Source organism: Lactuca saligna, chromosome 8 (genome assembly GCF_052625555.1).
Source record: "Lactuca saligna cultivar CGN05327 chromosome 8, ASM5262555v1, whole genome shotgun sequence".
Lineage (NCBI taxonomy): Eukaryota > Viridiplantae > Streptophyta > Magnoliopsida > Asterales > Asteraceae > Lactuca > Lactuca saligna.
The window spans coordinates 279,777,722-279,790,545 of record NC_136424.1 but is presented as its reverse complement, the minus strand read 5'-3'; the positions used below and the strand labels follow the sequence as shown (position 1 = coordinate 279,790,545).

General features: G+C 38.2%; 1 protein-coding gene across 1 annotated transcript; it reads right to left on the bottom strand.

The window, feature by feature from the left end:
- Positions 1-10,874: 10,874 nt before the first annotated feature.
- Positions 10,875-11,967, bottom strand: LOC145013192 (large ribosomal subunit protein eL22z-like). The gene is made up of 3 exons (XM_078971997.1): positions 11,836-11,967; positions 11,484-11,726; positions 10,875-11,172 (listed from the first exon to the last, which is right to left on the bottom strand). Exons 2-3 carry the CDS (start codon positions 11,717-11,719, stop codon positions 11,028-11,030), a joined length of 381 nt encoding a protein of 126 aa, XP_078828123.1. The 5' UTR covers positions 11,720-11,726; positions 11,836-11,967; the 3' UTR covers positions 10,875-11,027.
- Between the last annotated feature and the right edge of the window lie 857 nt (positions 11,968-12,824).

Genomic DNA, 12,824 nt, shown 5'->3' with positions numbered 1-12,824 from the left:
ATCGAGAAGAAATGTACCCGTAACAATAGTAGGGTCCGCAATGGCTTCATCTTGTCCCATTGCGAAAACTCGGCCCCTTCCGCTGGTATTCCGGTTGTTTGCCTTTGGTCAGTCCCTGCGGTAGTGCCCCGTGTCTCCGCACTCAAAGCAGGCGCGGCTTACCCCGGTATTAGCAGTGGGGACGGATGGTTGGGTTGGCTCCTTGAAATAGCGGGTTGTATGTTCCTTCTTATTACACTTGGTGCATTGAAGATCATGACAAGGACCGTGGTGGTGGAGGTTGCATCGGTTGCACTTAGGAAGTTTCCCATTATATGAGCTTGTGGGGGCAGGGTTGGCAGGTACAGTCATAGCGTGGGTCGCTATTACTTGTTGTTTCTTGGGGTTTTCCTGGAGGGTTTGTCCCCTCCTTTTGTTCCAAGGCCTACTCTGGCCCTGAGCCTCCCTAGATGGATTTGCGGTTGTTGAAATGGTACCGTGTTTTACTCCGTGGTCGATGAGTCGCTGAGCCAGGCGTTTAGCGCTGTTGTAGGTAACAGGGCTGGAAGCTAGGACATGCCCTTGAATCTGGGGTGACAACCCCCAAATGTACCTTTCAACCTTCTTAGATTCTGGGTTGACCATGGTAGGGCACAGTGCAGCGAGGTCGTTGAACCTAGCTGTGCAGGCGACTAGGTCAAAACCAGTCATTTTCAGATTCCAGAGCTCCTGCTCAAGCTTTTGCACTTCGCCCCTTGGGCAGTATTCTTCCAGTAGTAGAACCTTCAGGTCTTCCCAACTCATGGCGTTGGCGACAGTGAGCGTCACTGAATTCACATGGCTTTTCCACCAAGTGAGGGCTCGATCTATGAAAGTTCAAGCAGCGTACTTGACTTTGCTTGCTTCTAGGCATGAGCAGATCTCGAAGACCGTTTCGGTCTTCTCGAACCATTGCATTAGTGCAATGACTCCCCCAATTCCATTAAAAGTTTTTGGCTTAGCGTTAGAGAACTCCTTGTAAGTGCATTCTCTTACTTGGTCATGACCAGTGCCATGATTTGGATGATTTGTGCTGCTTCCCGCCCCTCCATTTCCGTGGGAGTTTATTTGCGAGAGGGCTGCAGTTACTGCTGCTGTGATAGCAGCCTGGACCATGGCTGGATCATAAGTTGGTGGTGGAGGTGGTGGTGGTGCCGTGCCCGGCCTGGGCCTTAGGTTTGGACGAGGAGGCATCGTGCTGCCAAAGGAAAATGAAAATTTTATAAGTTTTGGCAGTTCAGAGTTGAATGATATTGAGTTAACTTCTAATAGTTCTAAGAAATTGGGTTTGACCGACACAATGTTTTGAGCTTGAAAGTAAAGTTTGAATAGATGTGCCAATGAATTGAACGAATTGCGCATGATTAACAACAAGAAAAGGGATATACCCTTATATATATTAAACATATAGTTGTGTTACAGCGGGGTCTAGACAAAAGTTCTTGACCTTTCTAAAGGCCTCCGATTACAGAACAATTTAAAGAAAATAATACTTTTATCCGAAGTCCTAATTTATAACAAAATTTGAGAGTCGGGCAAGTACTACTTGCGGCGCGCTTTGCGTTTGGAGCTCGACTCCGTGTTGGACTGCTTCGACTCCATGAGGCGCCTATCAAACGCAGCTTGTTGTTCCCTCAATTCTGCGAAGGCCGCATTTGCTTTTGCTTGAAATGCTTCGGCGCGAATGTGGATGTCGTTCTGCAACATCTCTAGGCGGTTGATATCGGCCATGTGGATTTGTACTTCCACATTGACCTCTCTGATTCGGTTGGCTTGCACTCCGGATTGATAGCACTGGTTGGCGAGAGTGCCAACCATGACCGGAAGTGCTCGGTCGGTTGATCCCCCGCCTCTAACATCATAGAAGTCTCGGCACATGCCGTAGGGAGGGCGTAAGCTTTGTTGTTGGCTCCAATGATGGAGGTGACTTCCCCACACAGGAGTGGGTCCTTGGAAGTTCCTCACATGGACGGGAGGTTGTGGGATTGGTGGATTAATAATTTCTGGCTCCAAATCCGTGCCAGAGTCATCCCCTCCCTCCAACTCTATAGGCTCTTCGTCTTCTTCAGGATCTTCTTCGATCCATCCTCCATTACCTTGGTTGGGGTAGTAGGGGTCATTTTCCCTAATGGTTGAGATATGATTTGTTGAAAATGAATGTATTAGATCCAGAAAACTCAGTATTTCAAGTGTGAAGGGTTATGACTTGTTGTGTTGAAAATGAATGTATTAGATCCAGAAAATCCCATATTTTCCCTAATGGTTGAGATATGATTTGTTGTGTCTTCCAAGAAAACCCTTATTTTCTTATAAAAGTATGAAATGCATATGAATGTTCGTATCATAAGTTGTAAATAATTGCACCAGGAAAATCCCTTATCTTCCTATTAGTTGTTTGGTTTGTATACAGGAAAAACCCTTATTTTCCTAACATGACTGGCAGTCTCTAAGACCGAAAATCGCAAGAAAACGATGTTCTTAAAAGTTGTGTCATAGTTTTATATAATTAAGCTATACGAAGATCGCATTTGTTAGATGATAAAAATAGTTTTAACAGTTACTCGTTCATAAAAGCATAATACCATAATAATTGTATATCCGATGAGTTTTATAACCATACTAAACGTAATATGCCTGTGACGACGTTCTTCAGGCGTCGCAGCATTATGACAACTGTCACCCCAAAAGACGGACTGTAGCTAACAGTCAGGGCGCGGGATCATGACTTCCCGTATAGATCTATACACATTTGACACGTTCTCCGAACGGGAGACTCTGGTTATAGACAGCACTTGCAGCATTACTTTCTAATTAAGAAAAGTAACGTTTGAAGATATACACGTCTCATGGATTCTCAACTAAGCCTGTATTAAAGTGATAGTTTTTGTACGCGAAGTTTATCCTTTTTCACAATGTTTAACAAAGCATAAATCATAAGTCTTTAGAATGTATAAAACGACTTAACCATGAAAAGTACTTTGAAATCATTATATACTTTGCATAAGTCTAATGCACACAAAGTATGACAAGAGTTTTCCATAATAGTAATGAGTTCTAAGTTGATTTGTTCGGTAAAACAAGCGAAGTGAAACTTTATAAAATACACGATAATAACCGTATGTTTACTTGTATTCCCCCCCTAAAAGAGTATAAAAGCATTTAAAATGTATTGAAAGTGTGTTTGAAAGGGGTATGAACTCACTTGAAAGTTTGAAGATAGCAAGATGGAAAACCGGGTAGAGTTTCGTCTCGGGAAATAGATTTTCCTCGGGATTCTCGGGATTTCTCGGGAGTAAAATCGACCTTCGGGACTTGCACAAAATGACCAGGGCTTCGGGGTAGTGCGAGCACGGAAAACGAGGCAAAACGCAAGAAAAAGGAGAGTGAATGAGCAATTTTCCGGGAACCCTCGCATCCCTTTTATAGGGGGCTGGAAGGCACACGTACGCGGGGCGTACTCCCGTACGCGGCGCGTACGGGACGTCATCGCTGACCGCATCCTCGGCTGCATCGCGCTTCGGACGGGACGGGGAGGGGGGGGTAGGCTCGCATAGGGGCGACGTGGACGATCCGAGGCCGTGGCCTCGAGTACGCGGGGCGTACGAGGGTACGCGGCGCGTACTTCGGCCCTAGGTGCTGACTCCTTCGGATAATACCAAGTTTTTAATAAAAATTATATATAAATTATTTATCAAACTTCAAAAATTCATATCTCCTTCATACGAACTCCGTTTTCGACGTTCTTTATATCCCCGCGAAGGTGAGACTACGATCTACAACTTTCATTTAGATTCCGTTCCAAAATTATTTTTATTATTTATTTATTAAAATGACGTGATTAAGGAATTTCTTTAAAAATTCATAACTTTTTCATACGATGTCCGATTTGAGCGATCTTTTTATGCATGTTTGTAGTTTAATGATATCTATGACTTTCATTTAGACACCTAAGGTTAGAAAGTGTTTTATTGAAACTTTGCGTTTTTACGTAACTTCGTATTGCCGGTTTTTGTCGGAAAACTTAGAATGGTCATAACTTCTTCGTTATAACTCGGATTTTTGTGTTATTTATATGTTTGGAAACCTTAAGACGATACCTACCACATAGCGTACTCCAAATAGAGTTTTTGAATACTTCATTTTTTGATGATATTCTAATTCCTTTCTCAAAGAGGTTACAGGACTCGATTTTTACTAACTTCAAATGATGGGCTTTTACACAATCTTAACTCTAAGACCTGTTTTTTTTTTTGGAACGAAGTGTGATTGACTTCTTGATTTAACCATTTCTTCAATTCTTTATTCTTCTTCTTAGACATACAATTGTACTTACTTAGAGGATCAATTGAGATATGGTTCTTAGTTATTAAGACCTATCATAAAACATAATAAAAGGTACTCTCACTTCTTCTTAGAATAGAGAAACTTTTATCTTTCTGCCTACTTGATTCTTCTTATTTGTTCTGCTTATTGATTTAAGCTTTTTCAATCAATTCAAAATTACACTTAATCTTATAAGTATAATCATATTTACTAAACCTTTAGTAAATCATGACGAATATCTTTGTTACTGTTATGGTGGATTTTGATCAACACACAACTTTGTGTACTCGATCTCCTAGTCCTTCACTTGAGACTTTGTCAACGAATTAGTATAATTTCCAAATGTGAAAGTTTATTCATTCATCATACAATTCTTGTTGTACGATTCCAAATCTCTATCCAATAGGAACTTGGGCGATGAGAAACTTTCCCTATTTGGTAAATTCTCGACATTTCCACAAACAAAATAATTAAGAATCACATCCATTTGTTGTAAATATACCAACATCAATTTTTTCATAACGATTTCATTGCAAGGAAATAAATAAATAAACATGTCAAACAAAATTTATTTTATTTATAAAAGCAGCGGAAATCATTTGTCCTTACAATGCAAAATCAACTGAAAAACTATAAATATTCCTAACAACTCTATCTAAGCTCAAAATCTAATCTTCGAATCCATGTCTTCGTGATTAGATTCATCTTGCTATTTCATCAAGCTTCCTCTCTTTTCATCGATCCTATAAAACATTCAAATGCAATCTTATCACATTATGTATTAAGAATCAACGAATATGAACTTAATCGAGTTAGATAGTGGATTTTACCTGAAGTACAACCATACTCTTTGACTCTCCCATCTTTTGGACTCTTAGGCTCTTAGGGCAGACTTGTATCCAATGCCCTTTCTCTTGGCAACAAACGCAGGTCGGTTCTCCTAGAACATCCTCGGAAGCATGGTTGGTTGACTTTCCCAACAAATATGCTCCATTGTTTTGCCAAACCATTTCTGATTCAGCAGCAATGAGCATGTAAGTTAGGTCAATGAGGTTTGCGTCATGATCCATCATATAATACTTTCTTTTGAACTCATTATATGATTCAGGGAGTGACTGTAGGACCCAGCCTATAGCCAACTCATCAGGGAATGATGCACCCAACATTTTCAACCTATTAATGTGTGATTTCATTCCTAGAATGTGGGCACACACGGGTTTACCATCTTCATGTTTCATTTCCAATAGGGCTTTAGTGACATTGAACCTTTCAATTCTTCGATCTTGTGGGTTAGGGAGAACAACGGGAGGAGGAGGAGGAAGTGAAGCATGATTTCTTGTTCCTCGATCGAATCGTGGGATATCATCTTCATGTGGAAAGCTTGTTCCACGAGATTTGAGAAGACCATAGTTGTCGAACTTTGACATCTACAAAACAGGAGAAAACATAAATTCAAGTTAGTTGATAGATTGAGTCCTTAATAAATCACCCAAATGAGATATTAAGGCTAGGACCCAACACAATATGCTAGAACCTAGAAAAGGGATGTCGTAATCTAGTTGCAGAATATTTGAAGGTAAGTGAATGACGATTCACTAATTTCCACCATGAAAAATGAAAAAGAAATTTAAGTTTTAAATCTATGAAAACTCCTAGATCCTTTGAGATTCATCGAACTTTTCAATGACATGTTTAAATCTCGATATGCCCCTCTTGTTTGTGACTGGGATGCCGAGGATCACAAAGCGGGTGTGAATAACCATGCAAACTTACATGGTGCCCTCACACGTTACGGTCACCTATTCGATGAGCCGGTAAACCACACATGCTCCACCGAACTATGACAAACATTGAGTCACCCTTTGCTACCTTTGCTTAGAACCATTTAGTGTGCCGGTAAACCACACATGCTCCACTAACATCTTCACAAGGGCACAAAGTGTAATTTCATGGAATTACATCAATTCACTTTTGCCTAAAGTAACTAAGATTGGGAATTTGTAAAAAACATTTAGTTACTTTTGTACTTCATTATACTTATAATGGAAGGTTTTGTCCTGTCCTACCCGTTCGGCTAACGACCCTCCACTAGTCAAGAGTGCGGTGGGTAAGAGTGGATACCCATTCAATCATCATTTTATAGGCAATTTTCTTAAACACCCCTTATAGACCAGCTTCGTGAATGAGGCCTACTAACGGTAAGACTGACTTTTACTCATACATATATATAATGTTAGACTTTTAATGTAATATATAGTATAGGGTGTATTTTACACTTTTAAAATACTAGGTGGTCAAATTTAATAATTATACTTTTAATTTAATTAAATTGTAAACTAAAACTTTATGGATTTATTAAATCTCCTTTAATTATACACTTTAATTAATTAATAAAACCATAAGGGTGTGATTTGAACTTTTCAAAACAATACTAGGGTTTAAGAATTTAACATTTCTAGATTATCTTTTAATCAACATTTAAATTTAAAAACTTGAGGGCAAGCTTTGAAACATTTCAAAACATTAGGGTTTTAACTATTTAAATTTCAAAAACAAAACTTTTAAGTTCAAATTCAAACTATAAAACCTAAAGGGATTAATTTGAAACTTTTCCAAACTTTGTCAAGAATATTCTAGATCACATAATTCAAATAAGGCAATTAACAATTAATTGGTGGTTATCTAATAAGATCTATTTCAAATTCTTGCAAAATAATGATCAAATAATTCAAATAATTTAACATTTATCAAATAAGGTAACAATTATCTAATTAGATGACCAAAATCTTTTATTTTGACAAAGATAATCACAAGGAATCAATAAAATTCATATTTTATTGATTTTAAACAATTATGACAATTATCCTAAGTCAAAATAGGTAAAAATCCCGAAAATCCGCCTAACTGACGCTCAAACTCGCCGAGTTCCTCTATTGACTCGCCGAGTTGGAGCTACTCGCCGAGTCCACATTGGAACTCGTCGAGTTCATCAGTCAGGGGGCCAAAAAATCGATTTTTTGCAACAAGAATGAATATACTAGGCATCAATACAATAGACACCAACCAGGCTCTGATACCACTGATGGGTTTTAGCCATAAGAACATCCTATATGTTCATACAAACCCTAATGCTTGGATCTAGGTTTCTCTATTGTACATGAAATTCATCCAAGACTATAAACCCTAATTCTAGCATATGATAATCGATATTAATATAATAATGGGTTTAAGATATTATCTTGATAGTTATGTAGCAATAACAATCACAATTCCTCCTTGTAATGACTTTAGAAAGCTTAGAGTCACAAATGTCACTCCTCTAATGGTTCACAAACACCAAGAGCAAGAGGATGAAGAACAAGGAGAGTGGAGGCTGCCCAAAATCGTCCAAAACCCTAGAGGATCTCATCACCACGTTTTTGGGGCTTAAGGGTGCTATTTATACATGTAGGCTATTAGGGTTTTAAACTAGGAAACCCTAATCTAACTGCTTAAGCCCTAAGCAGCCCATGGATTCCTTTCTTAAAGGCCTTGGACGATTTCTAATGGGTTTCCCCATAGAATTCGTCTAATCTTATATAATAAGGTAATCCATAGCCCAATTGCAATTATCTTATAATTAGAATTCCAGTCCCTTAAGTTTAATTAATCTCTTTTAGCCACAAAATTAATTATCAATTAATTCTTGACTAATATTAATTAAATAATATGATTTCTCCTTTAATATATTATTCTCATTAATAAATCCTAATTAATCCTCTCTCTCCATAATTCATCCTATCAAGTTGCTTTGGTGAAGGCAACCCAAAAGGATCATGCACCATCGGGTCAAGTTCATACCAAAATAGTTATGGACTTAGACACTAATCCAACAGAGGTCTCCACGTCCTGGTGAGTGTTGATTTGGTTTACCGTTGACATTTTTGATTGTTGATTTTTGACTATTTTGACTTTGGGTCAAACTTGAAGGAATTAGATTATTGATTAATGATCTATCTTTGTTTGGTGCTAGCCGGTTCATGAGAGTAATCAGTGTGGGGGAGTGAGGATGTTGTTGTGTTTCCTTGGGTCTTCGATTGATGTAAGTTTCCTTACTATACTATGTGTTACAATATATATTCTTGTATGTTGGGATATAAAAGTAGTGGTATGTTGGTTAGAGTACCAAGAGGTCGGTGATCGTCTAGTTGAGTGCTTTAGGAGTTGTATGCAGTCATGTAGGGTTGCCTGAGAACTCTTGATCTAGGATTTCTTGTCTGTTTCTTGTTTGGTTGTGGCTCTAGTGTGGGATCATTTGTTCGATTGTCTATCTCACCTCTGATTACAAATAGCTATGCATTCATTAGTGACTTGTTAATGGTGACGTAGAGTACTGTATGAGTCTCGATATATGGTAGTGAGTTATTAGACAGGTAGACTAGTGTAGATAGTTGCATGTGTAGACTAGTGTAGATAGTTGCATGTGTCTTTTTATATTCTTGTTTGATTGCATGTTTGACTTATACGTCGATATGCCGGGTGGTGTGTTGAGGTGGTCCTGCTTTGTGCAGTAGGCCAAGATACCCGGGCGGGCCAATGGTGTGTTGTAGGCTAGGTGCGGACCAATTGTATGTTGTAGGTGCAGGAGGGGGACCAGTCGTTGATAGGAATGGCAATGGGGCGGGTTCGGGGCGGGGCATTGATTCCCAAACCCGCCCCGATAACTTTCGGGTATCTTATCGGGGCGCCCCATTGGGTTTCGGGTTTCCCCGTCGGGTTTCGGGTATCTTATCGGGTTTACAACAACTGATAACGAAATCTTTATTCTCTTTTAGGTTACCCCAATGTCTTATAAAATATACATGTTCTAGCAACTCTTTTAAATTAAAAACATGATGCATCACTTTAATAAAATAAACTTGACGTTATATAAAAAATTATTTGATTTAAGTTTTGTTTAATACGTCAAAACACATAAAAATGATCATTAACACCAGATTGTTAATAACTAAAAAAATTGTCCATGATAAGTATTTTATATTTGAACGTGTACAATTAACAGCAAATTTTTTTGAACATATTATATATATATATATATATATATATATATATATATATATATATATATATATATATATATATATATATATATATATATATATATAATCGGGGCGGGGCGGGGCGGGGCGAGGATAACCCACTCCCTGCCCCGAACCCGATAAAAAACCCGATAACGACCCGTTACCTGACCCGAAATGATCGGGTTTCGGGTTTCCCCGTCGGGTTCGGGTTTTTTTTGCCATCCCTAGTCGTTGACTGGAGGCCAATGAGAGTGTTCTAGGTGTACTTTAGGCATTGTGAGGTGGTCTAGTCAAAATGAAGGCTCGTATGTACATGCATTGTATGTACTATGTGTATTTTGGTGTGTGGTATTTTAGGAGAACTCACTAAGTTTTGGCTTACAGTTGTTAATTAAATGTTTTCAAGTACCATTGGTGATCATGAGAAGGCGAATTCATGACTATACGCACTCATCAACAGCATTGTGGATTCTGTATTTTTTATATTATTCTGATTTTCAAACAATTGTACTTTTTAACACATGAGCTTTCTTAACTTGAGTGTTTTTTTTTAATTATAAAAATAATATTTTATCTTAAATAAAAATGAAAATTTTGTTTGTGAAAATAAAACGTTATAGCAAACATATAGATCCAATCACAAGATCACAATCCCGAGGCATATCAAATTTGGTATCAGAGTTGCTCGTGATGTCAATACAACATGAAGAACTAATGAAGAAGTTGGAAGTGTTCATGATCCAGCAAACACAAAACAATATCAATTTGAAGACAAGTACCAACAATTTGAAGGCAGCTAGGGTAGCCTTAACGGATTGCAATCCCTAAGCCAAAACAAATCCAACGAACAGGGAGAAGACAACAAAAGTGTGGTCAAGGTTTTCAAGATGGAGCGATTTGATGACCCATTGGGACAAGGAGACGACACCACCTTCATTTGATGACCCATTGGGACAGGGACACGACACCACCTTCAGGACAAATCCAAGAAAGAGCTTGCAAGTAACAAGCAAAAGGCAAAGGATGAACCCAAGATAGAGCTTGCAAGTAACAAGCAAGGTTTTTGAATCATGGCGGACTAATGAACCTCAACCTTTCAAACACAACCCAAAAGCTGAAGAGGTTAAGATATCTGGATTTTAATAATTTTATTTTTTTAATTTACAATTTTAAGTTATAGGGTAAAGATTTATTTTTGTTATTGGGAGTCGATTTACGTTTCTGATAGGACTTAGGATTGAGTCTTTTGTTTCTTTTTTAGCATTTATGATTTTACCTATTTAAAGGGTGGAACTAAGAGAAATAAAATTAAGCTTGAATTGACCCAACTTAGTTACTTTATACTATCTACTTATATCCAAATGAGTTTAAACTTATGACCAAGTTATTTTCCACACTCATTTCGACAGTTCCACTACTGAACATTCAAAAGAAAACTAAGAATTTAAAAGCTCAAAGCATGCAAAATAAGGATTGAGGTGCAATCAAGATCAGTAAAACTCAAATCTCTACTACAATACAGTTCTGGACTGGTCGACAAAGAAGAGTGTCTGGCATAACAAATTCAAAAAGCCAAAAAAAAAAAAAAAACCAAACATAAAAGCAAAATCGACTTGTCTGATCTGCTCAGTCTTCCTCTTCACCCTCATTCTCAGCAATGTTGAAGTACCTCAACTCATACACATTGCGATCTTTGTTGGATGCAATCACTCGGAGCCAATCTCTCACATTGTGTTTCTTCAAGTATTTCTTCGTTAGGTATTTCAGATACCTGGAATACAATACAATACAAATTAATAAACAACACAATCTTCTAACAATCATGTATAAACTTTTTCAAATTACCAACAAAAATCAACACTACATTCTTCATCTGAAAGCTGCCAATCAATGCATAAACAATAAACAACATACAACAAACAATGTTTTCAGGAATAATCTTAGCCAAAAGATCTAAATGGATCCAAAAGTGTAACTTAGCCTCTAATGGATGTTGTAATTAACAAAAACTGTGTCAATAATGTGCCAATCAACAAATCAACAAAAAAGAAATGTAGTTCAAGGGAGATTTGCGTAAAGAACCTTTTGGAGAAGTTGCTATCGGAGGTGACGGAGATCTTGTTCTTTTCGCGTGAAATGGTAACAGAGTCACCGAGGTTACCGGCCTTGCCGCCGACCTTGATTCTCTCCTGAAGAAACTTCTCAAGTGATGCAATCTCCATAATCTTGTCTTCAACAGGCTTTCCACAATCAATCACAAACGTCGATGTCTTCTTCTTTCCGCCCTTGGCTCCAGCACCTCCTGCTCCACGACTCATTTTGCTCCTGTTTCAAAGAGATAAAGAAAAAAATGATTCGGATTCTTAGAACAACAACTTCGGAATTAAAATCAATCAAATAGACATGAACATAAAATTCGAATCGATGAACATACCTCTGGATTCGATGACGGCCTCTGCAACTAGAATGCGATATGAGCTGGTAGAAAGACGAAAGAGGTCGTTTAGGGTTTTAAATTAGGTTACTCAGCCAGTTGGGTCGAGCACGGTTTATTCGTTTGGTTAAAACTTAAAATCAGCCCATTTCTTTTAGACTGGGCCAAGATTCCAAATCTTTGACGTTGCATAGTCTTTACATTTTTTTTTGGGCATGTAATATTGGCATATATTAAAATGCTTTTGGTTTGTTAAAGATGATTAAACAAAATAAGAAAACTATTTATTTACTTATTTATTATTTATTTATTTATTTAATTTTTTTTTTGGGAGGGGGGGGATAATTCAAAAGGATAACAAAACGGTTGATTTTGTTCACATTTAGTTCATTTTTTTAATACACCATATACCATCAAATTTGTTGAACCTTTTCACATATTACCCTTACAACTTGTTTTTGTTGTAACGACCAGAAATTTCAATAAATTTTAATTTTTCAAAAACAACCTATATTAATAATATTATTACAAAAAGGTTTTCAATACATTTATTATCAGAGTATTCCCAGAACCATATCATAAACATAAACACGAGGAGCAGTATGATTACACCTTTACCTTGCTACGGTCTCCTGAAGAACCTGAAAAACATTAAACCACAACTGTAAGTCCGAAAGCTTAGTGAGATACCCCCAAAATACCAACCACCTATACCACACACATAACATGCTATATCACAACAAATCGCAGAACAGCCATGCATATCGGGTCTACTGTGTGACTGGTTCGCCGTGTCGGGCCTTCAGTCCACCTGGTCCACCCTCCGAGTCTATTCATGTCCCTCAAGTCGGCAGTATGGTTGGTCCGCCCGCACCGGGCCTTCAACCCACCTGGTCCACCCTCTGAGTCTATAGTATGACTTGTTCGCCCGCATCGGGCCTTCAGTCGGCCTGGTCCACTCTCCGAGCCTCGGCACATCTGGTCCGCCC